This window comes from Oryzias latipes, chromosome 13 (assembly GCF_002234675.1).
Source record: "Oryzias latipes chromosome 13, ASM223467v1".
In the NCBI taxonomy this organism is placed as follows: Eukaryota; Metazoa; Chordata; class Actinopteri; order Beloniformes; family Adrianichthyidae; genus Oryzias; species Oryzias latipes.
In genome coordinates this window covers 3,117,420-3,143,352 of record NC_019871.2, presented here as the reverse complement: position 1 = coordinate 3,143,352, position 25,933 = coordinate 3,117,420, and the positions used below count along the sequence as shown (strand labels likewise).

The window sequence follows — 25,933 nt, the reverse complement described above, 5'->3', positions numbered from 1 at the left end:
AGTGTCCGGTGTCAGACCGTGTCAGACCGTGAACAAAACAATGAAGCTCACAGACGCGAGTCTTTCTGCCCTTTTTCGGCAGTTTTCACACTACATCTCCCATGATGCATTGGCTTAAAGGGCCAGTGTCCCAGCGCACAATGAGTGCGCGTGAAATGTCTAGAAACCTCTACGGACAAACAAACAGTTTCTAAATTTTCTAATTTAACTTTTATTTCATCTCTTAGAAAAAACAGCCGCAACTTCCTGCTTTTTTGGCCACAATTATCACAAAATGCAAGTGAGATTGCGGGGGGGGGGGGGGGGGGGGGGGGGGCTGTCGATCAATAGAGACCATGAATTTCTGCTTATTTATTTTTTTTTTTGGATGCTGGTGTGCCGCGGGATTTTTGTCAAGGTTAAACTGTGCCGTGGGTCAAAAAAGGTTGAAAAACACTGGGGTAAACAAATGTTTTGGCATGCGTTGCGTCTCATCGCGCATTTTTCCTATCTTTGATTTTGCCCTCATAAGTTTCAGTTTAAGCTGCAGACACTTGATCGTCTTCACCATCATAAGAAATACTAAAATAAATATGTCCAGTAATCTGTCTTTGAATGCAATGGATACGCATAATTTAATCCTCATTTTCCCTAAAATCTGATGACGACACTTTCCTTTTGCATCAACGGATCTGTGCAGCACAGTGGAGCAGTGTACGGCGGCGATGACAAAGTGCACGCCCCTCTGTTTATGTACTTACTGACAGGTCGTCAATCATCCTGTCCTCAAAGGAGTAACCTTCGTTTTCTAACCAGTTGCGTTTGTAGGCATCCAAGAACATGTTGATGGCTCGATGCCTGCAAGACAACAGACCTGGGTCCTCAAAACAGATTTTCCCCTTTGGGTCCTTGTAAGTCGTAAAGAAGGGTTCATTACGTGGGGATGTTGTAGAGAGGCGTCATCCTGAAGCACGCCACCACTGCCCTGCGGCGCTGTTTGGACAGCAGCTTGTGCCAAACCATTTTCTTGGACTTGTAGGGGTGCTCCGTCTGAAGGAGAGCAGACTCACTTTGCTTTCTTGCTGATTTCCTTCGGCTTTGGTGCACGTCGCCCCCTCCTCCTTCTGTACTCACCACCTCAATGTGATACAGGACGGCCGACACCTCCTGCACCCTCTTCACCACTTTCTCAGGGTCCTCGGCGTCTTCGGTGTTTCCAGACCGCTCCTTGTACAGAGACATCTGCCAGCGCATAGCCGGGTCCTCAACCTGAAGACAAGAAACGCGGAGGATGAGCTTTTACCTCATGCTGCAGCTTGTTACAAAGTCCCACTCCGATCACTTTTTGACTTATTTTAAATGTTCCCAGTGGTCTTTTCATTATGATGCTGCTGTTTTTGGCCAAAATCAAAAACGTGTCGTTTTCTAGGACATAGCTCAGGAGGAGTTCATTAGAAATTCAGGACCACTGCTGGGCAGCAACCCCTAACGCCCTTCCTCTCTCTGTTGCTGAAGGTTTTCTGTTTACACGCGCTCCTGCTAGCTTACAGCCCCTCACACCTCCATTTACTGGTACAACAAAACTGCAGGGCGACTATGGAGCCATCCAGCTACGCAAGGTTGAGCCAGATGAAGCAGGGAGCTTCTGTATTTTCACATCACAGATACAAGGTTTTTTAAACCACATTTTTTCATCTGCTCCTGATGCACAAGGGTTTGAATGGAGAAATACTTAGAAATGCAATTTTAAACTAAATTTTGTTTTTTTATGTCCTCTATAATAAAAAATAAGACCTCAAGAACATGTTTAAAACACCAAAAAATACAATTTTCATAAGTCTGGTATTTTTCCAACAGAAAAACCTCCCGCTACAAGAAGCTTTTTGCCCTTCGCCATCACCCTGATGATTACTTAAAGTTATGTTCTCAGTGTCCTGTTTTGCTAGTTTGAATGTTGTTTTTTGTTCTCATTTTGGGTTTCTGTGCAGGCGGGCTGTGACTCCGCCCATTCACCGTTGGATCCTGTGGAGCATCACCGCTGCCTGCACAGGCTTTTCAGGGAGTCTCTGTGTCAGCTCATACTGTGTTCATGCTTTGTGGCCACGTGTTTTGTACTTCGTATTTAATTCTGTCCTCTTACTTGAATGCACCACTCACCGCAAACAAAATCCTAGTAAGTGAAGGCAACATTCACCAACAAAGGCTAAACAATATTCTGATTCTGAGTTAAAAACGAGGAATAAAACAAACTTGAATAAAACAATAAAAATGTGAAAACTGTTTTAAAAATTGAAAGAAATTTTTAAAATTTGAAGGAAAAAAAGTAAATGACAACAAATATATATTGTCAATTTGAAGAATAACTGAAAACTTCACTTAAAACATACTATAGAAATACCATGTATGTGGGATAAAGTTGTAATCTCTCAAAGTTTGGTACATCAGAGGAGGGATGACCCAAACAGACACTGTTCTGGATGTGATGATGTGATCATGACCTCTGTGACCTGATGTCAATTCAATTCAATTCAATTCAATTCAATTTTCTTTGTATAGCCCAAATTCACAACAACAGTCGTCTCGATGGGCTTCGTATCAGTAATTGAAAAAGTGGGACATAAAATCAAAAAGATCGTGAATGCATAGTATTCAATAGGAAAATCCCAAAATTAACTACATGTCAATCATGTCCCGGTAGTCAATTGGCTCAACCCCCACCCCCACCCCCACCCCCCCCCCCCCCTCTGAAAACGAAAAATCCGGATTATTACTGTCCATTGAGACCAAAAAGCAAAGAGGGCGAGAAAGGAAAAAATAAAGTAAATATTAAAAAAACAAACATGATTTTTCAGTTGGTAACAGTTTCAGGTTTATAGTTTTCTTAAATTAAGTATTTCTTTAAATTTAGAATCTGTTTTTTCATTCACTTTAAGCTGATCCTGATGTGACTCTGGATAACAGAAAATCTTCTCACCTTCCCCTGAAGATGCAGATTGTTGTGCAGGAACTCCCTCACCTCTTCATCCGTGTCTTTCTACAGAGGACATTTAAGGACAGATAGTTAAAGGTATTGCTTTTTTAAATGCAGATGATCTACATTTATACCAATAAACCAATTACTAATTTAAAAGCAAATATGCACTAAGGCAAATTCTTAAAGAAAACTTGATATTAAAAATTCTGGTGCAAAGCAGGTCTCTACTCTTACAGATGTCAACTTAATTTTAAGAATCTTAAACATCTGTCTATGAGTCCAGTTGTTCTATTCTCTGAATGCTGGCTTCAGATGGACCAAGGTACCAGTGAGTATCTGATCTTGGCAACATTGATGAGCTCCTGGTCTGCAGGAGAGCACATATTGAGGCCGATGGGAAGCATCTTCTTCAGGGCTGCCACAATCAGAGAGGTCTGCACGGAGTAGCGATCCCCCCTCTTCTTCTTCTTGGAGCGTTCCTGCTCCGAGCCTCCGGACTGACGACAGTCAAAAACAACAAACCCGTTTCTGGTTAATGAGAATATGAAAAGCTTGAAGGTCATTCGGGAATTCACCATAAACCGTCCGTGGAAATGGTTTTGTCAACATGCTGAGAAAGTGAAGCAACAAGTCCAAGAACTACTGGTTATCAAAGGAGAATGAGTCGCTATTTCCCTGCAAACAGGAACTTTCTATGCTTGGTGTGTTTCACTGCGGCATCAGCTCACAGGTTAAACAAAATGCAGCCTCACTGTTAGTAGTGCACTGGCTGGATAGAGTGTTCTCCCTCAGCACAGTTTATGGGGTCAGATCCATCGCCCTGGAGCTCTTCTCACCATTTCTGCCCTCAGGCTGTCAGTCCTTCTACACCTGACCAGCTTCAAACCCCACATTTCCGAAAGCAAGGCCACAAGGGGAACACCAAACACATGCGTAGAAAATACAGAGCTCTGAAGGCGGGAAGCGTTTGCAAAGTGAGGGGGGGGGATAATCCTGGGACTGAGCTAAGAAATGAAGAAATTAGACAATCAGAGTGTAGGTTGTATGGAAACCCTACGGGCGTCCTACAGACATATCACATGAACACCCCGTATGTGCAGTAAGGAGGGTGGCATAAGAGTGCAATAGCATCAACCGTGCGTTCAACTTCCGTTAGCCTTAAAAATACTTCATTATACCCTTTCCTAGGGCCGGGTTGGTAAAATCGATCGAAGCTTAGAAAAATCAATAATCAATCCATTAAAGAAGAGATCGATAAAGCCAAAGTCCGCTAGCTTGATGCTAAGGTATAATGGAATTTCCCATAGGACGGCTAATGCTAATGCTTGGTCGATCTAAACAAACATTGCTGACAAAATGAACAGCTTTTTAAACTCACAGGCATGTTTTTTCCAATCTCTTTTAAGGAAATCTTTTTTTAAGAAACCATTTGAGTTCTAAATCAGTGGTTCCCAACCTGTTTCAGGCCGCAGATCGGTTTAAAGGGAAAAAAACGATTTTTTTAAATTTGCTACTATAAAAGATTAAGTTTGAGAAAAATGTAAAAAAAAAAAAAACATTGGTAGATCTTCACCACGTTGGCAATTATATTTGATTGAATCTTCTTTCTTAGTAAAATTTTTGCGGCTGGTTTAAACGTAAACTTTGTGATGAAGATGAAGACGTCAAACTGGATGAAAACAACCGACCAGACTTCAGCTTTAGCTGCGGCCGACTTTGAAGGTATGATGGAGAAATAAAGCAAAATAAAATGAGACAGCAACTTAAAATCACGAGACAGACGGATGTTGGGAACAGAATCTGGTAGTTTTTTCAAAATAAAACTTCTTCCAGTAGCAGAAAATAAACTAAACGGAAATAATCAAAGTAAGTGAATGCATCTCTTTTCTGTCTGTGGCCGTGGCACAGGGGTTACGGACCCCTGCTCAAATGTTCTGGAATAAAGTGAAACGCTATAGCACGAGCTCCACCTAGTGGTCAAACTGAAATGCCCTCCAGGAGAGGAAGAACAGAATGAAATGCACATTTTTGTCAGAGCTTCTCTGTTTGAGAAACCATGTAACACTAATTCCACTAATAGAATTTACGGTATGTATCAGAAGACTATGAATATCTTCACGACATCTGAAGATTATTAGTGTATTTCTATACAAATGTTTAAATGGGTAAACTGTGTAAATTCAAAATGGAATTGAATTTAATCAAATCGAGTGGATCAAAAGAGTCGAATCGAATCGATTCTGGAAACTATTGATGATACCAGCCCTACACCTACCACATGCACGACAATGGTACGTACCATTTTCATAACCTCCCCTGAGGCGGCAGTACCAGCCTTAAGGGAACACACACTTGATGCAGCCCCTCCACAGACTTGGTCAACCCAAATACCATCAATACGGGTCTACGTTACTTAGGCCAAATGTAATTTCTCCTCCCAGTCACATGACTACACTTCTTCACACATGGGGTGTATTTAAAGGGGACAGTTCTGCGCAACGATCTCATTTACAGTCTCTGTGTTTCCCACGAAAGTGTTTGGACGCCCAGCTTTCACATGTGCACAAGCGGAAACCGTGTTTTACCCCATTCTGGACCTCAAAACACAGCAATTGTTCTCAGTTTGAGAGTGAATGCAGGGGAAGAAGGCTCGTTGGGAATTTTTAACTGAGACGATCAAAACAAAAAGTAATTTAACGCACGGCAACCACATCTGTGATTAGATGGAATTAGATTGAATGTAATGAACATGACTTGGAGAAATGAGTCCAGTTAGTATGAACAGTATATGATCCTCCCCCTCACAGATGCAGGGGATGATAGATCACAAAAATGTAATGGAAGGAGTAAAAAAAACAAAAGAACAACCTTTGACAAACACAACACTACAAATAAAACTGAGAAGAGTCTCGCCAACGCTGGAATCAACCACCAAAGCTGGAAAAAAAAAAAAAAATCGAAGGAAGACTGGGAGATTCTAACAACAGGAAGGGACGGCAGCTCCGCCATAGTGTGTCCAACAGGAGCGGTCTACAGCTAAGACATTCACTGATCAAACAAAGACAGGGTGATGGTGCCGGGTGGTCCGTAGACTGAGCCAGCCCAGCATCATGAAACCTCTCAGACTAAAGAGACCTACAGCAAAAAGCTTTCATCAAGCCTTTCAGACCCCCCTACTCACACAAACACATTTAAAAGCACACCAAAGCTTGGACTCTGGAGGCCTGGTTTGGTGTCTATGTACACGTGTGACTGACGGGGTCTGTCTGAGACAAAGAAGGGAGGCGTTCCACACGAGAGCTTGATGAAATGCTTCCCAAACCCACAGTGTGCCATGCGGTCAGCACAGCGCTCGTGCACAAACCCAATCTGACCTCTGCGTCTCCTGCCTAGACGCCCGGCGTCCAACCCCGACACAGGATCAAAGGGGAGAGCACAGTTAGAAAAACACTTGAACTGCTCATTTGAGAAAATACAGCCTCTTCCACTGTCCTGGAAAAGGACAGTGGCGGTTAACTGACAGATTAGTCTTATAGTGCTGGGGTAGATGAAGTAATACATTTCAAATTATTTGACCACAGAATGAGCTGGACTTCATGGTAGTTTATGGACAATAAATTCAAAATACAGCTAAAAAATGATTAAAAAAACAGATGCATTGTCTTGAATTGCTTCCTGCTTGTAATGTGTGGTGTTAGCAAGACATTTTCAGTTTCGTAGTGATTTAGTGCTCACTTTAAGACGACTTACACATTTACCAGGCAAAAAGAAAAAAAAAAGATAGTCAAACATGCTTTTAGTCTAGTTTTTTCCGGCTCGTACCTTGCTCATCTTGCTTTTGCTGTCAGCAGTGAGGAAGGACATGTTGTTGATCTCATTCATCACCACAAAGTTTTGCTCCTCCCTTTTGAAGTTCTGTAACACATCATATAAAAGGTATTAAAGCAAAACTGTATTTTAGTTCGAGTTCTAAATCATTTTGGTTCGTTGCTTTAAGCAAAAATTTAAGTAAAACTTCACTTTGGTAAATGTAGTAACTATTAATTAAGCAGTAGTGTCCACAGAACTGTGTGTCAGGAGGGCAACAAATCGCTATATCTTATCTGGATTAGGTGTTCCTCATGGCTCTGTTTTTGGGACACTTTAAGTTGCATCAAGATGTTCGGTTTTATGCTGATGATACTGGTGATTATTTGTAAAAAACAATTACAATCCAAAACTTCACTAATTGAATATTCTTAACTATAAATTACTTTACAGACATCAACTTGAAGGCCGTTAACCCAATAGATGGGCAAAAAAATCTTTACATCTTATTTGGATTAAATGTTCCCCATGGCTGTTTTAGGACACTTAGTTGCATCACGAAATTCCCTTTTTGCAGATGATACTGGTGAATATATGTAGAAAAAAATAGACTACAATACACCACAAATACAATATTATTTACTGTACATTACTTTAAGGCTATTACATTTAAGGTTGTTAACCCAATGGATTTTGTTGCAGCAATTTTATTCCTTTAGTTTCGTTTAGTTTAGCTTTAGTTTCTTCTCTGTAATCTTACAATGAGTGGCGCTATGTAAAAGTTGGTAGTCATAAGCTTTGAGTTTGTAGTTCTACATAGGTCATAGTTGTAGCTCTCCTAAAAGTTTGGTTTATTCCTAATACTGGTGCTTTTTAGAGAAATCATGCAACAGAAAAGACAGAATACTTGCATGGGATTTGGACCAGAAGATGAAAACCTCTCCAACCATCCTGAAAAGTTCCTCAGCATCAGGATCTGGACATGTCAACCACCTTGCCCTGTAGACAAAAACAACAACCTTGGTCATACACACAAGTAGCTTAGCTGAAAGTCCCTCATAGTAGAGGTTTTTGCATTGGAGCACCAGCACTGGATGACACCTGTTATTGTCCACATAGCGGATGAGCAAAGGGTAGAGGGCGTATAAGTCCCGACAAAGCACAGCAAACTCGTCTCGAATGGTCCCGTTCTCGCTGTCCACCTCAGATTTGCCCTCCATGCGCAGGTGTTCCTCTTCAGCCACCACCTTTGAGGAGCGCTTCTTCAGTTTCTCCATGGTGGGGATGAAGTGGGATTTAAGCATCTCTGGTTTCGCTCTGCTCACGATAGGCTGCGCAAAAACTGGAATAAACAGAAATCAATCAACTTCTAATGTGCAAAAATCCAGTTTTTTGCTGACAAGATTTAATCACATCCGTTTTCGAAGTATATATAACAATAAAGAAACATGTAGACATACCGTAATTTTACTTTTGAGGAGATTTGAAAAAAGACTTTCACATTTTACGTTATATTCAACCACAGAATTTGAAACTCTGACATCTTGTTTATAACTAATCATTTCATAGGTTCTGGTTTCAACCAAACGAATGGGTTGCTAAATGTTCTTTGACTCGTAGATGTATTTTTTGTTGTTTTTCTGCCTTTTTTAATTCTATTTAAATTATTTTGCAATCTGTATCAGACATTCAAGTGGAAACGATTCCCAAATTTTTGCTTAAAGTTTCTCATAAACATTTGTTTTATCACATCTTTAATTAAAAGAAATCCTTTCCTTTTCCGTCCGGTCCAACACAAAAATGTTACAATTATGATTAAGATGAATAAAGCTAGTTTACAAAAGTGGTTTATTCAGACATACATCTGGTAATTCAGAAGATTCAAACCCCTTGTTGTAAAAGTAAAATATGTCCAACACAAGAGGCCTTCAGCTCTCATCTGTTTGCTCAGCTGTTGGACAGGACAAGCTAAAAAAAACAACTATTGACCTCTTTGATTAAAAATCCTTTTAGTTTTCATTTAGTTGAAAGAAGAAAGATAGTTGTAAAAACATTCTTAGGCGTGAAAAATTAGGACAGCCAACGACGGAAGAAGACAGGACTCCTTGACAGAAAAGACTGTAGAGATGCTTTTTGGAGCCAAAACGTTTTCTCCACTCCTAAATCCAGAATGTTTTAATCTGTGAGTGGTTTGAGGGACGTTGCACATTTACAGCCTGTTTCACATCGTCTGAATGGATCGAGATCTAGAACTCGCACATTCCAAGATTCTACATTTCTACACTTTCAGCCAGTCTTCGGTTGATTTTCTTTTACGTTTTGAGTCACTGTCATGTTTCACAAAGCGATTTCACTTCAGCTTCAGTTTTCCGACAGGTAGAATCAAGCATCCTCTCATGCATTATGGTGAGCTGACCAAATTCTGTTGCTGCAAAGCAGACGCCAATGATGACGCTTCCACCTCCGTGCTCTATAGTTGGTGGGCAGTTCTTTCTCTGGAATTCTAAAAATGTATTTGGTTTCTATGCCAACCATGACATCTGGTGTGGCGTCCAAAGACTCATCCGCTCAAAGAACATTTTTCCCAGAAGTCTGTCAACATTTTCAGGAAAAATCCGTCTCGCCTCAAAGAGCAAAGGTTTCCTTCTTACACACCTCCCAACAAAGCTAAACTTTGGACGTTTATTTTTGATTTCACATGAATGCATTTGAAAACCAACAGTTGCCAGAACCATCTGCAGGTCTTATGATGAAGACACTGAACCCCACCTTGCCTCTGGTGGTAGGCGGGCGCCTGTGTTTGGCAGCGGAGCGGCCAGCAGTGTGTGAATGTGAGTGTGAACGTGTGTGTGACTGGGTGAATGGGCCTGTGACTGTAAAGCACTTTGGCCTTGTAGGTAGAAAAGCGCTATATATAAGTATACGCCATTTACGCCATGATAATTCAGATGATATTATCTAGGAGTCCTTTAGCATCTTCCAGTTTGCTTTGGAGAAGAACCTGCTGGGAGGACCACATCTGGACATGTTGACAGTTGTTTGGAAAGCCCTGCAATTGCAGATCATTTTCCAGACAATTGAGCATAAATTTAAAACTCTTTTTGAGCTCATTTAAATCTCCTACCAGACTCACAGGCTGCTGCATTATTTTTTTTACTCTGAAGGCATCAGACAGCTCTTCAGCACTCACAATGATGCTCAGCCTCACTCGACAGTCAAAATATCAGAAGTTTTGAAAAGACCAAGGCTCCTTTAAAATGCTGAGTAACTTTCTACTAAACACAGGATTTTATCTAATCCATCTGTGTGTGAACTGAACTATTTTAAGAAGAATTACAAGCTTTACCTCTCTTAGAGTTTGCCTATTTTGTTGCATTTACAGAAGTTCTTGAAAAGTTTTGTTCATTCTTTAGGGAAATTCATCTATCAGAATTGTTAACCTTGGAATTAAGTATCCATATAGCTAAAAATGTTAATCACACGTTAAAATAATCACAGCAGATTTTAATGGTGACCGAATTTTTTCACGCCTCTCACATAAACGAGAACTGATTAAGCCTTTTTTTTTTGGCTCACTGACCGGCTAGTCTTTTCATCCAGGAAGCTTCATCAATGCCCAGGTTGTTCACCACGATCTTCATGATGCTGCCCAGCAGCTGGTTGAGATGTTCCGAGGTGACCGAAGTGCAGAGCTGGCCCTCCTGCTCCGGGAAGTTCTCCGGGCCTCTTTCCCACCAGCGCGGCAGGTAGTTGCACATCATGGGAAGCGTGATCTCAATCACGTGCGGCATTTCTGTGTAGCGAGCTCCAGACTCAGACAGGTCGTGGATCTCCTTGATGAGGACCTCCAGCTCTGGGATGTCAGGGCAAAGCTCCTCTACCTGGTTTGGGATACCCAAAACTGAGGACAAATGAGAAGAACCGTAGGTGTGTGGGGTGTCCAAAGGTTCTACTCAAGTAAGAGTAGTGTTCAATTCAATTCAGTTTTATCTATATAGCCCAATATTACAACAATAGTCATCTCAGTGGGCTTCAGTCTTACTTTTAAGTAGTTGTACTAAGGTAGAGGTAATAACTAGTTGTGCAAATAGGTACTGAAATAGAGGTAACATAAAAAAAAGTTCAACTAGTTTTAATTCTTTAAAGAAATTGAAATATTTATGGTAATAGGCAAACTAAAAAATTCATTCACATTTGTCTATTTTTTATAAAATAGATATAATTCCAATAATTACTTAATTATTTTTGCTAATATCCGATAAATGGCATTTTAAAAGTCGAGTGGCAGAAACCAAAACTCGACAGTTAACAAACACTTTATTTAGTTTTCATTGAAGACAGTCAGAACTGATGAATAACAGCAACCTTTTGCCAGAATTCCCTTTTCATGTATTCACCTGGAAATATTGATACGATTGTGAATCCCAAGAATTAACACTACACACGTGACAAAACCAGACAAATGCAGCCTATTGTGGTAGAATAAAAATCTGGAGTTTTCACTGAAAAAACATCAAAGAAATATGGAAAGTAGAGTGTGGTGAACAGACTCTCAGGAGTACAGCTATTTTCCAAAGGTTCCCAGAGGTGTGGACCTGAGTCACAGGACTTGAACTCAAGTCAAACTCTTGTTATTGATTTAATGACTTAGCTTTGACCTGACAAAATGTAAAAAGACTTGAAACTTGGACTTCAACAGCAGTAACTTTAGGCTTCAGTTGGACTGGAGCCTAAAAGACTTACTACTTATTCCAAAAGTATGCTGACTAATGTAACGATTAAATTCATATCATAATTTGTGGTTGACAATACGATTTCAAGTCGATATCGGTTCATTTTGAACAATCCTCTTAACGGACCAAAAATGGATTCAGGACATCTTTAGGCAAAACTTCAACCAGTGTAACTCGGAAATAAATACCCGAGTACTGTGATCTGCTACAGCTCACATGTGTACAAACAAGTAAACAAGAATAAATGACAAATAAAGTCACGTTAAAGTCCCATTAGCTGTCACACACCTGGTTGTGTGAAATTTGTCTCTGCATTTGACCCCTCCCCTGGGGGAGCGGTGAGCTGCAGACACAGAACCCTTTGGTGGTTTAATCCAACCCCTTAGGTGTTTAGCATTGGGTCCCATTTTTAAAGTCTTTGGTATGACTCGGCCTGGATTTGGACTCACGACCTTCCAGTCACAAGGCGGACACTCTACCACAAGGTCACTGACCTGGTACAGGAACATTCTTAGAACTTTCTAGCACTAAATGTATAGTGTTTCCACAAATTAAACTGATCAGTTGGTTGTTTTTACGTTATTGTAAAATAAACCTATTGTGCCTCAATCCAAATAGTATTTTCCAAGATTGATAATAGAGTGATGTATTTCATTTTAAAGACATTTTATAATGCTACAGGTCGATTCGATTAATAGCTTGCCTCAGACAGATCGACCTGGTCTGATCGTAGGAATATCATGATTAAGCATCACACCCCTGATGTCGACTTTGGTCGTTCTGTCTTTGTGCGTCTGTGTATCTGTGTGTGCTGTCGGCACAGCGACTAATCAAATCAGGTCCATGTTGTTTGAATCCAACACCGTCCAAGCAATCAAACTGCAGGACAACCAGAGATCACAATCTTTCACACAAGGTGCGAGTTTCTGCTTGACAAAGTGATTCCCAAAGTTATAATACTCGACTGTAAAAGATTATGAGGTTGTCAACAAAAAAAAAAACAATAAAAAACAGTTGGCGGTTTGCCAGATCCTCAACAAACGTCCAACTTTGTTCAACACTTGAAGTTGGACAAAGAATGGAAGCTTTCAGAATAAAAGCTATCAATAGCTTATCGGCTAAGCAGCTAGCAGCAGTTAAATAAAAGAGGCCGTAAACATTACATCGCAAACGTAATGAACTAGGTTTTTGTGTTTGGGAAATACATTTTTTGAAGTTGGACTGCATGAGCTCAGGGGGGGAATTTAGCTAATATTCTAGGTAGGTTTTGATAGATGGGCTTTGTAAATACTATAACTCTGTCGTTGAAAGGACTCGAAAAGACGAATGGTGGGACTTGGACTTAATTTGAGATTTGTCAAACTTGACATGGAATTTGGCTGATTTGACTTGGGACTTGACTCTGGACTTGAGGACAAAGACTACAGACTTTTTGTGACACCTCTAAAAGTTACTACAGTGTAATAGATTACTTCCCACAGTGTCAGAACCTACTGGTTCTCTCTCTGGGAGTCTTAGTGGTGTAAACAGAAAATGCGTTGAACTCATTCAACGCCGGTTCCAGGAAGGCGACCGGCATGGCGGCGGCGAGGTGGGCCAGACACTCCCCCAGGGCCGGACGCTGTCTGAACAAGAAACATGACAGCTATCACAAAAAGCAACATGTTGCTCGCACATGTGGTTTTTCAAAACTCCAGAAGACTTTGACAGTAGTGCGTTTAGGTTTCGTACTTCTCCACATGAGGAGTCTTCACCGTCCCCAAAGAGTAGATGCTGCACATCAGTCGATAGCAGGATATTTGCAAGTCATCCACTGGAGTCAAACACAAGAAAGGCCTTTCATATGCCTGCAGGTAAAACTTAAGCAAACAGGAACTACCGGCGCTCTTCACTCACGCATGACGTCATCTCCAAACTGATGCTGCGCGATGTGGTCGAACAGCGAGGTGAGGACAGGCAGTAACGCATTGGTGGTGTAGTTGATGTTCTGGGACACGCCCTTAACCTGGACGCAGACAAACCCTTCATCAGTCAACTCACAGTTCATCCAGCAAAACACACCTAAAGATTATCAAAACCGTTTAACCCTCCATCACCTTTTTTTTTGGAACTGCAGAAATCCTTAAATAGGTCGTTTCAAGTGTATGGTGGGAGGGGTTGAGTCACTGGCATCAACAGCTGATTGATGAGTTAAAAGAGGAAATGCTTGGAGTCTCCATTATTTTCTAATACCACTGTGTACAAATTACTTTAGCTGTGTCACTAGCTGCCTCTTTGAAAAAAGTCGCGAGTCTGAATTCCCTCCCTACTCCCTAAGATCAAAAAGAATTCTATATCCCTTGTGCTATGCTATGGGGTCCAGATGACCCCACCCTTACATTGACGTGTTCTACCTACCATGACAAAGGTGGATAAAGGTGGAAAGATTTCATGTAATCCGTGGACACCAGTGAAGATCACAAATCATTGAAGAAAAAAGGTTCAGCGCTCTGTCTAGTGGGTCTAGATGACCCCACAAGATAGCCCAAGAGTTATTGTGTGGGACTAACTACTGCCTTGGATTTTAAAAGGAATTCTGCCATCCTGCTCCCTACTTTTTGTTCCTTTTTTTTTTAAACAACATAAACTACATCAGCAATATTCTGAAGCTAACACCTTATACCTATGAACATTACATGAAGACTAGTTATGAAACCACTGTGCTCTGAAAATGGTTTATTAAAAAACTCTAATACATTTTTTCATATTAAAAAAAATTGTCCAAATGCAATGCATTGTGGTCTATATTTGCTAATCCCGTGAGCATCGATAGTTACTGGTTTTCGCAGAGACTTCTGGGATATTTCTAAGACATTCGAGGAATATAAAAATAAAAATGGATATAAACTATAGTGCACTACGTAGAGCACTATAGTAAACTAGTGCAGGAAAAGAAGTGAAGTGCAGGAAATGCAATGAAGACACAATGCATAAGTTTGTCAACAGATGTAGGCAAATGAACAAATTAAAAATTACTCTTAGAAACTGTACTAAATTTGAGCTGCAAAGACTTAATATTTAGCAGTTGTTAATGTAAATGTTGCATAAATATTACAACCTGATGAGTCAAAACTTCAAATGTTCCCAAACACTCATGAAGTTTTACTCGCATTTCACTTTTTCTGACTCAGGGAAACCAAAACACGGCAGGTTTTTAAAGCCTGTGACAACTTCTGTAACTAATGTGTTGAATTTATTTGATCTTTTTTTGTGACAACAGTCACAAGCAGCAGCAAACATCCACAAAAATCTGGAAATATTTCTGAAACACCTCACACAAATGTAGAAATTCGCTGCAAGTTTTCCTTAGAGATGCAGACTTCGTGCTTTTAGAAAACAGTCATCAGTCAATATAAAGTGATGAGAAGTGCAGGTAAAAAAGACCTGAGATGGTTCCAGTATTTCTGAGACAAGCCCTAAAAAAGACACAAGAACTGTCGCACCAGAACTACTGTTGTATTTTTATTTATCCTTGTATTAATCTTCTTTTTTTATACCATTTTTAATGTGTTTTGTCTCTAACCTTTCACACCTGTTCTATACCTTGCTTTATTGCACGAGAGCATAAGGCACCAAGGCAAATTCCTTGTAAATACACTGTACTTGGCCAATAAAGCTGATTCTGAAATGGCATCAACAACTTTTTAAAATAGTAAAACAGAGCAGCCTGACATGGCTCATCGGTTATTGGACCATTGCTACAGAGCAACCCTGTATTTTCTACGACACAAATAAGATCTTTGTCAAACGTCGTTTTCATCTGCTCCTGATTCACACCCATTAGAATAAAGAAATGCAAATTTGAGCTTCTTTTTCTTTATGTAGAAAAATGCCTCAAGAACACGATAAAAACACCATAAACACCCTTTTCATCAGAGGAGCTCCTTAAAACTCCTCGAAGTCTCGGGTCGCCTCTTTTTCAGGCAGAAATGCTCACTTACCTGGTTTCGGCTGGAAACTTTGCCCAGTTTCAGGTTCTCCACCATCTTCTCGATGTCATCTGCTGCGCTCTCGAAGAACTGTCGCAGGCCGGCCTTCACAATCTCAGGCCCTGACTTCATCACAGTCCTTTAAAAGAAACAAGAAAAAAAATCTTTAAAAGGAGCTGAAGCTCTGACGTTTTTCCTCTTCACTAGAGGAAGAAGACGGTCCACCTGGCGTCCAGCGAGCGCGACAGGATGTGCAGACAGTTGACCACAGCGCCTGCATCCGTCCCTGAAATAAAAAAAAGCACATGCATCGTTACCGACCATTTTTAAATAGGTTTATTATAAAAGTACTATTTTTTTATTAACCCCTGTGCTATCTTGTGCCTTGGAGGCACGTTAAGGGTCATCTAGACCCACTAGACAGAGCGCTGAACCTTTTTTCTTCAATGATTTGTGATCTTCACTGGTGTCCATGGATTACATGAAATCTTTCCACCTTTATCCACTTTTGTCATGGTAGGGAGAACACATCAATGGTCATCTTGACCCCACAAGATAGTACAAGGGTTAAAGTAATAAAAAAAGTGCTTTGATAAAAAAAATGCACAGCAGGTCAGAGCTGAACATCACGATGGAAAAGTCGGCAAAAACTCCAAAATTCCAGACACTGTCGTTCATTCGTACAGAAAAGTCAGCATGTCTGAAACTGTTTCCTTCCGAGTGTCGCAGTTTTGCTGTTTGATTGAAAGTCTTTAAGGTCCCAAAAGCTGCTAGAGACGCGGCGGTATCCCGAAAAACTGCGCTAAATAAGGGCGGAAAAAGAAGCATGGCGGTGAGAATGAGGACAAAGCATCTGCTGCCTAACATGAGCCAGGATGGGAACAGGCCAGTGCAGAGCGACGCAGATCGCCATCCTAGCATGAATGGGCGCTGAATAGCAAACCAACGCGGAAAACACTAAAGCCAAGCAGCAGCTTCTGACCAACCAGCGGGGTGAGTGGAAGGAATGGCAGCAGGGGGCATTCTGTTATTGCGTATTAGTATGTTTGGGAGAAAGGGGGGGGCAATTAAGATTAAAAGGAAAATTAAAAAGCGGGACACATAGAAACTACGATGGGGAGAAAGCAGAACGCCACCATGCAGGTTCCTTACCAAAAAGAGAAACCCTGTGCCTCACCAAGGCAGCCAACTTACAGAAGATACTGAGGTTGGAGGAGAGGGGGACGGAAACGGGAAGAAGGAAGGTTCACGGTGAGGAGAACGGGAACAGGGAAAACACAAAAAGCAAATAAAAAAGAATGTCAGGGGAGGAACAGAAATGGCACATCAGAGGAGAGATGTAGGGTGATGGCAGAAGGAGAGGACAAAGGCCGTCACAAGCAGCACCGACCTCAAGGGAAGGCGTCAGTCTGACAGACCGTCCACTTCCTACCTGGCAATCATCTCCTTCTCCTTATTGGAGGAATGACCTCCACTTCCCAGGACTTTGGCAGGGGTGGACAGGAAGTACAAGCAGTGGTTCTTGAAGTACTGGTTCACCAGCGGCAGGAGGATCTACACACAGAAAACGTTAGCGAACGATGTGGTTCCTCCCACAGCAGAGTAAAAACTGAATAAAACAAATAAAAACCAGCGTGTGGTGTTCTATCCATTGAATGTATATGAGAACTGGAGTGAGTGGGCATGACGTCACCCACAGAAAATGGCTAACTTCCAGGCCCAACCTAATGGAATCAATTTAGCTGCCAATTTTTCACGATATGGATGGAGCCAGACGTCGTCAGTAAGCCGTAAATGGTTCAAGTTGGTCCCAGTTGACATTTCTTTGGCAACCACTCTGCCCAATCAGGAGTGAGCTTGTTGAAAGGCCACACCCCTACAACTTGAAAGTGGGCTACAGGAAATCTGTCAATCAAACGTTTAGAGAGTTGGATGTCGGGTCCACCATGCACTTCCTGCTTTTATTGAGGCACCTGATTGGTCAGTATACTTAAGCCATAACGACGTGTCATTTCTTAATAATGCAAACCTACCCAGGCTAAATGAGGATCAAATCACAAACTTAGATTCTCCGCTCTCGCCGTCTGAACTTCATGAAGCTCTGTTACTTATGCCCAATGGTAAAGCACCAGGGCCTGACGGCTTTCCTGCTGAGTTTTATAAAGAATTCTGGGAACAACTGGCACCAACATTTTATAAAACTGTCACATCTATTAATGAGAGCCAATCAATGCCACCTAACATGAACTCAGCCAACATAATTCTTCTTCTAAAACCAGACAAAGATCCCACTAGTCCTTCAAGCTATCGCCCTATTTCTCTAATCAATGCAATTATCTGCAAAGCACTAGCACAGAGAATAGAAAAAAATCACTCCTCACATAATTCACTTCGACCAGACTGGATTCATCAAAGGCAGACACTCGGATGATAATGTCCGTAGACTAGTTAATATAATAGACTTTGCCACCATTAAAAACCAGGAAATGACGGTACTATCGCTGGATGCTGAAAAAGCCTTTGACAGAGTTAATTGGAAGTTCCTTATTGCTGCCCTCCAGAAGTTTGGTTTTGGAGAAGCATTCATCAATTGGATCAAAATATTATATCACAACCCCAATGCATCAGTTAGAACTAATAAACAGACTTCAAACAGGTTTTTTCTTGGAAGAGGAACCAGACAGGGCTGCCCACTCTCTCCTTCTCTTTTTGCTATATTCATTGAGCCTTTAGCTGCAGCAATAAGACAGAATGAGAGCATTATAGGAATAAAAACCAAACACAGCCATCATAAAATTAGTCTTTATGCGGATGACATATTACTGTTTTTAAGGAATTTACATTCTGTAAATGAAACAGCAATTATCATAAATGAATTCTCCTCCATATCAGACTATTCCATTAATTGGAATAAGTCTGTTTTATTACCACTCAACAGGAATATGGAACAAAGACTCACAATTCCAGTTAAAACAGGAAATATCAAATATCTGGGTATCTACTTTTCCCCCAAACTATCAGAACTGGTGCAGCTAAACCACACCCCATTACTGAAAAGCATACAGGACGATCTAACACGCTGGCCCAACCTGCCTTTGTCCCTTATGGGCAGGGTAGCCACGGTTAAAATGAAAATCTTACCCAAGGTTAATTATCTCTTCTCAATGATTCCCACACAACCGCCATTAAAATGGTTCAAAACATTAGACTCATCCATATCAAGCTTTCTATGGAACAACAAACCTGCAAGAATTAGTCTAAAAACTTTAAAATCTGCAAAAAACTGTGGAGGATTAGAATTACCTAACTTCCACAAATACTTTCTTGCAAATAGATTACAATACATCTTAAAATGGTTAAAAAATAATCCAGAAACCAACTCATGGTTAGACTTGGAACAGGCGTTATGTGGAAAGATCAACCTGTCACAGCTACCATTTATTAGCCAAACAGTTAAAAAACAGGATTGTTTCAAAAGCATTAATATAAATGCCACCTTAACAGCCTGGTGGGAATTTCTCAAAATATCAAAATCATCAATTCAACCGTGCAAAATGACACCCATCTGGAACAACCCGGACATCCTTATTAACAAAAAAATGATTCACTTCCCAGCTTGGCAAGCAGGGGGCATAAAACAACTAGAGCACGTAATTATTGATAGAAGATTCATAACCCCCCAGGAACTTCAAGACAAACATGGAATAAATAACTTCTTGGAATATCAGCAACTTAAATCAAGTATTACTAAAAAGTATAAAATTAAAGACGACGATTTAAAGCTACCAGATGTAGTTACCACTCTGATTAATTTTTCAATGAATAGAACTCTCTCCAAAATATACAAACTTTTATGTAATTTAGATAACAATATTGCCCTTCCAACAAAAAAATGGGATGCAGATTTGAGCATCAGCACAGATGAAAGCTTCTGGTCAGAACTTTGTCTAAACACCTTTAAACTGACAAAAAGTCCAAATCTGCAGCTAATCCATCTCAAAACTCTTCACAGAATTTACTACACTGGACAGAGGATGTTCAAGATGGGTCTCAGTAACTCAGACATTTGCGAGCACTGTGATAATAATCTACCCGACAGCTACATGCACGCACTGTGGTTCTGCACTCCTGTCCAGGCTCTCTGGCAGCAGGTATGTGCCGATTTATCAGTCTGGCTTAAGGTTTCAATCACTGCCTCACCGTCACTTTGTGTGCTTGGTGACATGAGTGCCATCGATATAGAAGAAGGATTAGCTTCTATCATTTTCATAACTCTTTGTATTGCCAAAAAAACTATTTTAATAAATTGGAAAAACAAGAAAAATATAAACATAAGTCAACACAGAAATCTGCTGTTTGATCATATCAGCTTGGAAAAAATGTCAGCCCAAAGCTCAAGTAACTTTGAAAGAATTCAGTCTCTCTGGTCTCCTTTGGTTGACTCCATGACTTAGGGGGTGGGGGGCTTGGTCATCGCTGCTCCTTGCCCTTCTGCCGTGGTTTGGGGTGGGGGTCGGGGCTTCCGGTGCCTGGCGGGGGCGGTGGGGGGCTCCGTTGGTCGGGGGGTCGGGTCCGGTGCCTGGGTGGGGCGGGCTGGGGCGCTGCGTGGTCCTCTGGGCTTGGGTGTGGGGGTGCGTGGTGGGGGGGTGGGGTGGTGGTCTGGCTTGGCTTGGGGGGGTGGTCCCTTTGCCTGTGCTGGGGGGGGTTGGCGGGGGGCCCTGCTCGGGTGGGGGGGGCCCAGCGGCGCCGGATGGGCTGCCCATCTGCACCTGGGGCTGGGATCGGCCCTTCCCTGGCTCTGGGGCGGGACGGGACAACCCTCTCGGGGCCCCCAGTCGCTCTGGGTGTCACCCGCTTCGGCTGCGGGGTCTGGGGTGGGGTGGGGTGGGGGGCTTGTCGGCCCTGTCCTGTGGGGGGGCGTTCTGGGGGGGAGGGGGGGCCCATTATTAGTACGGGTCGGGGGGGCTAGCGGGTCGGGGTCTCCGCTGAGGCAATCAGTGGTTGCCTCGGCCGGTTGGCCTCCTCGGTCCCGTCGAGGCCTGACCAGAGCTCTTCTACGGCCGGCGTCTGGGGGTGGGGGCCTGGGCTTGCTCCGGGGGGGGGCGACGCTTTCTGGCTCCTCTCTCTCTGTGTGGGGTGGGTGGTGCCGGGCCTGGGGTGTCGGCGCCTCCGGGGGTGGGCCCCTGGGCTGGGTGGCCCTGGCCCCTTTGCTGGGGGTGGGCTGGGGGACGGCTGTTTGACCACCGGGGGACAGTCTACCAGCTGTCCCCAACTTACCCCCTTCCTTATATAACCTCATATTAGGGTGAGGGGGTGGGGGGTCTAGCCTGCGATGCGCCTTGGGGGGGGGCTACTTGGGAGTGGCCCCCTCCTATGGTTGCCGTATGGAGTGGGCCCCCCCTCTTTCGGTTTTATTTGCACCTTAGACATGTAGGGTCCTTGGTAGGGGGGGTGCTTGGACATCACTGCAAGCAAGCAGCAGATGTCCTCCTGGCACCCTACCCGCCAATTTTAACCGCACCTTAGACATTTAGGGCCCCTTGGTGTGGAGGGTGAGGGGACATCACTGTGAGTAATCAGGAGATGTCCCCTTAGTGCCCTACTCGCCAATTTTAACTGCACCCCCCTTAGTACACACACCCCTCCCCCTTCAATATATACATTCAAACATAAACACACACACATGCACACAAATACCCTCTCAAACACCCATACACGCACACACATTTTACAAGGAAGGTGGGACCTGGGTCCATCTGTCCCCTACCCCTTCCCTGGTGGGGGGTGCGGGCCCCTTGGCGATGGCGGCCGTGTCCCTTGGGTGCCGGCTCCCTGGGCCCGGCGGTGCTCTCTCCGCCATTGGGGGGGTTCATATTACACCTGAGCCGGGGGTGTTCGTGTCCCTGGGGGGTGGGTCCTGGTCCTTGCCCCTGGGCGCTGGGCCCCGCCAAACTTCCAACATGGCCGAGCCTGGTCGGGCCATATTTATAACATCCCTTGTGGGCCGCCCTTTTTTCCCCGGGGTTCCCCCCTCCTGGGCGGGGGCGGCGGGCCCCTGCCTTGCTCCTACCTGGACCAACCGTGGGCCGGGTGGGTGGCTGCCTGGAGTGCGGAGCGGGTCTCCCTTGGGGGGTCCTGGCTCGTACCTGGGGTCGGGGCGGGGGGATGCCCGGAACTCCTGGGTGGTGGTGGGGTGCTCGTCTGGGGCTGTGGGCGTCCCTCTCCGGTGGGGCCCTGCGTTGGGCTCTTCCGGCGCGGCGGGGGGCTGCTTTCCTGGCTTGGCTGGGGCGGCGCTCTCTTTCCCTCTGCGCCTCCCTGCTCTCTGGCTCTGGGGGCCTCGCGGCGGTCCGGCTGGCCCTGGCCTGGGTGGCGGTCTTGGTCGCCCGGGGGGCGGTTGTTCCCTGCCTGTTCCCGTGTGGCGTTGGGGGAATTCCGGCTGCCGCTGCTGCTGCGGGGGGGGTATGGGTGTGGGGGTGGCTGGGCGCTCCTCCTCCTTCTTTTCACATTCCACCATCCATTTTAGAAGAACATAAACACTCACCTGAGCACAGGTGTTAGCTCACCTTTGCACTAATAGTTTGCATGATTGAATGAATGAAAGATTTCACACTAGTTGGTTTAAAGGCATAGGTATGCGTTCGTGAACACTATCTGTTTTGTGTGCATGTTGACATGTGGACATTTTTGCGGCTAGCAGGTGTGTTAATAATATTTGAGTGTGTGTGAACAGGCCCCGCCCTTTTTGTACTACATTTGAACCGTACCGTAACGATAAACAACCAGTAAACCTGTCTGCTCTATGCTGCTTCATGGTCTTACCCCCTTCCCCTCCTATTATCACCCTCCTACCCCCCCTCTCTCTAACGTCCCTCTCTCTTCTTCCCCTCTTTCCTTTTCCGTCCGGTCCAACACCAAAGATTTTCAAACATGATTGAAATTAATAAATTTTGGCCTCAATTACAAAAGGGGTTTATTCAGACATACCTTTGGTTTGGTTTGTCTGAAGATGAATAACCCCTCTTGTTAAAATAAAATATGTCCAACACAAGAGGCCCTCAGCTCTCATCTGTTTGCCTAGCTGTTGGACAGGACAAGTTAAAAAAAAAAAAAAAAAAAAAAAAAAAGAAACTGACCATTTGTGGTGCGACGTGTTGTCGCACCACAAATGGTCAGTTTTTTTTTGCAGCTACCAAGCCTGCGCTTTTCTAGGGAAACGGCATCTCTCATTGCGTCGCATGAACAAAGTCTACGGGTTGTTTCCTAGATCGCCTAGATTGAAGAAATATCCACTATTACCTCTGATCATTAAATGTGGATCATCTAACAATTTAGTTCAGTAACTAATATAAAAATTAAATTTAAACACGTGAAGATTTTAAAAAAGGTATCAGATCAAGAATGGTTATTCTGACCAATAGAATGACTGAGTTACAGCTGTTCATTTCTATATAGAAGTCTATGGGATTTTGGCTTCTTGGAGCCAGCCAGTACTTCCTGTTTGGATCGCCAGGGGGAGGAGTCACTCCAGTTCTCATAAACAGTCAATGGTTTCACCCCAGAGGGAAAATGAAAAAAGCTCAGCTGTTTCCTCCTAAGCCAAGCCCAGTCAATATCCAGCCTCACTACAGCCTAAAGAAGCTCACCTTGGCAAAGAATTTGATTTCCTGTTCGTGTGGTGACTTCTCCACCCGACCGCTGCTGACCACAGCCTCTGGAACCACAAAAGGTCGTCACTCGTTGATGAGGAGATCAAAGGAAAATCTACAGAATAGCAGGGAGTTACCATACCAAGATGTGCAATGAACTCCTGAGCGATGTCCATCCACTTGAGAAGTTTCTGGAGGAATCCGTAGGCAAATCGCTTCTCGATGGAGGAAATGTCCTGCTCCATGTCCTTCAGACCCCTGAGGGTGGAGGACCAGCTCAGTAGGGCGTACAGCCGCACACAGATGAAGGAGACTGAGAGGCCTTTACCTCGTCACGGCGTATCCATTGAGCTGCAGGAACTTCAGCAGGTCCTGGGCCTTCTCCCGGTCTCTGGCCTTCTCCTTAGCCGTCAAGGTGTCATAAGGCACGAGCAGGGGATGAGTGCCTCCCCCTTCCAGAAGCACAAGACTCTCAGAATCAGCAGGTCACCATCACCTAAAGCCACACGATGACGAGGTCTCACCTTTGGCCTGCAGCTCCAGCTTCTTCTTCCTGCCCCAGGTGTTGTGATAATTTTCTGCCAGCTGCTCTGCCATGGACTGAATGGAGAAGAAACATCCATCAATCTGTCTGATCCTCAGCAGCTCTGAAGAAACACAGCAGGAGCAAGCGTACCTGCAGCTCTCGGGACAAGGCCATCCCGGTGATGTCTATTGGCTGAGGGTTGTAGCCGTGACTGGGGTCATAGGTGGCCTAAGGACAGAAAACAAAGATTTAACAAGAAATGCTGGGAATCTAGACCAAAATCAAGAGGGATCTCCAGATCATGGAGTTAAGTTCTGACGTTGGGCTGATTCTTGATCACGGTTGAAACCTGTGGATTTTTTGAATTCCAGAAACACTCAACGATCAGAAATTTGATTTCTATATTAAACCAACAACACGGAGGAGGAAATAACTGTGTCCAGATGAGACAGCGCCCAGAGCTTCCGGAACCATAAGGTCCATCACCCATGTCTACAACCCTTCAAATTTACCAAACCGAACCAAATCAAATCAAATCAAATCAAATCAAATCCAATCTAACCTGTATTTGTGGATCACCTTTCCAACTGACGTAACTCAAAGTGCTTAACATAAAACAACATTTGTTAATTTTAAAAACCAAAAGCAGGACAAAGAAAAAAAAATACATTGTAATGCCCCCCCCCCCCCCCCAAAAAAAAACCCCTTACACACGCACACACAACATAATCACGCATAAAACGATTTCATAATATGATGTGGAGTAGAAACCTGGCTTGATACTTAAGTGGGGCAATCTGTCCACACCAGGGATACCCCCCCCCCACACCCACCTACCCCCATCCCCGCTTTTGTTCAGAAGATCCCAATGCTAATTTACAGCAGAGAACTGCAGTGGCTCCACGCTCCCATTCATAACAGCTGCACAGGTCACTTCTTTCTATATTTCGATATTTGAGATCCAAAAATTTTCAGGAATTTGAGTGTGGTCTTTTGATTGACAGGTGTGTCCTTACTGAGCATGTTCATGGAGATGCTCATTTTTGTCAAAGTTGAGGTTTGGTCACAACAAACCAAGATGGTGGCAACCATGGGGTATCTGTCCTACTAAAAACCACACCTACCTTTTTACAGTAGCAATCAAAAAGCACAAACTTGTTTATCTGGTTGGGTTAAATATTTAGGATGAAGTTTTTTTTTGTTTGACCAATAGTTTACTACAAATACTTTATCTCCAGGGTTTATGAAGACAAACATAGCTTTTCTTTGATATTTGTAGACTTCTTCTGCTATCTTGTGTCCTAAAACTAACAGTGACTTTTTTAGGTTTCATTTAATTTGTTAATTTTTTGCATTTAAATAATGGAGTAATACAATTAAAAAAAACTATAAAACACAGCTGCATCAAACCTATTTCAGATTTCTAGAAATATATTGATTAGAATCTTCTTTAAAGAAAACAAAGATGTTTTCTGCAAAGTGTCATTGTGGTCATTTTTGCAGTTAAGCATACAGAAAACATGTAAGTCATTCATTCAATTAAAAGACTGTTTTCATTCATACACTCATTTTTTCTGGTATTATTTTTATTTAAACCTTATTTTATTATTTTGTAATTTTTCTTGTTTTGTACCCACATTTTTTATTTCAGCTGAGCTGGTTTTCATGCATTGAATCACTTTCTCCAAAATTTAGTTTAAAGTCGATTTAAATTCTGTCAAATTCTTTGGCCGAATCCGTATTCTTCCCCTACAGCTTCCCCTTACCCTTACAATTAATCCTCCAAACGGAAAGTTATAGATAAACAGTGTCTTCGAATTCCAACGTCACTCCCACTCGATGACATCATCAATAATTGCCGTTAGCAAGTAGCTGCCAATAGTCGAAAAATGTATGACAACATCGGTTTTATAGCTTTAAGGTCATGCTAAAACAAAATGACTTACATTTACATGTTAACCTCTGTGCACACATGTGAAGAAATGCATTTCTCTCACAACGCGGTGCGGTGTGGATTACCCTCTCGGCGGGGGCTCAGTGTCCCTGTATTCCCATTCAAAAAACTATCTCGGAGATCCCCATCTCTCCAACTGCCCCTACAACTGGAGGGATGGGGAGAAGCCGGAGGGGTAGGGGAAGAATTCGGCCTTCGCTCCATCTTGATGACAATTGTGATTAAAACTGTTCAGTCTACTGAGATTTTACTGTTATAGGGAGTCCATACTGATAAGGGATTTTTCATTATAAACAGGGAAACATAAATCCCCTCACAAATATTATTTTAGTCTCCTACAGTTCCT

The 25,933-nt window shown here is 43.0% G+C and overlaps 1 protein-coding gene across 10 annotated transcripts in view; it reads right to left on the bottom strand.

Annotated features, from left to right (window-relative positions):
- Positions 1 to 25,933, bottom strand: part of ryr1 (ryanodine receptor 1) — a 119,986-nt gene that overhangs the window by 35,721 nt on the left and 58,332 nt on the right. For 7 of the 10 annotated variants that reach the window (XM_023961413.1, XM_023961415.1, XM_023961417.1 and 4 more), the window contains 22 exons: positions 23,784 to 23,861; positions 23,632 to 23,707; positions 23,436 to 23,559; positions 23,250 to 23,365; positions 23,105 to 23,172; positions 16,894 to 17,015; positions 16,614 to 16,663; positions 15,687 to 15,747; positions 15,474 to 15,600; positions 13,390 to 13,498; positions 13,225 to 13,306; positions 12,988 to 13,118; positions 10,341 to 10,661; positions 7,862 to 8,102; positions 7,672 to 7,759; positions 6,776 to 6,868; positions 6,328 to 6,342; positions 3,280 to 3,450; positions 2,954 to 3,013; positions 1,114 to 1,248; positions 917 to 1,029; positions 741 to 837 (listed from right to left, as the gene is read on the bottom strand). In XM_023961413.1, coding sequence (XP_023817181.1) covers positions 741 to 837; positions 917 to 1,029; positions 1,114 to 1,248; positions 2,954 to 3,013; positions 3,280 to 3,450; positions 6,328 to 6,342; positions 6,776 to 6,868; positions 7,672 to 7,759; positions 7,862 to 8,102; positions 10,341 to 10,661; positions 12,988 to 13,118; positions 13,225 to 13,306; positions 13,390 to 13,498; positions 15,474 to 15,600; positions 15,687 to 15,747; positions 16,614 to 16,663; positions 16,894 to 17,015; positions 23,105 to 23,172; positions 23,250 to 23,365; positions 23,436 to 23,559; positions 23,632 to 23,707; positions 23,784 to 23,861 — 2,478 coding nt within the window. The remainder of the gene's footprint in view (positions 1 to 740; positions 838 to 916; positions 1,030 to 1,113; positions 1,249 to 2,953; positions 3,014 to 3,279; positions 3,451 to 6,327; positions 6,343 to 6,775; positions 6,869 to 7,671; positions 7,760 to 7,861; positions 8,103 to 10,340; positions 10,662 to 12,987; positions 13,119 to 13,224; positions 13,307 to 13,389; positions 13,499 to 15,473; positions 15,601 to 15,686; positions 15,748 to 16,613; positions 16,664 to 16,893; positions 17,016 to 23,104; positions 23,173 to 23,249; positions 23,366 to 23,435; positions 23,560 to 23,631; positions 23,708 to 23,783; positions 23,862 to 25,933) is intronic. The other 3 variants (XM_023961414.1, XM_023961418.1, XM_023961422.1) reach the window with 1 other exon arrangement.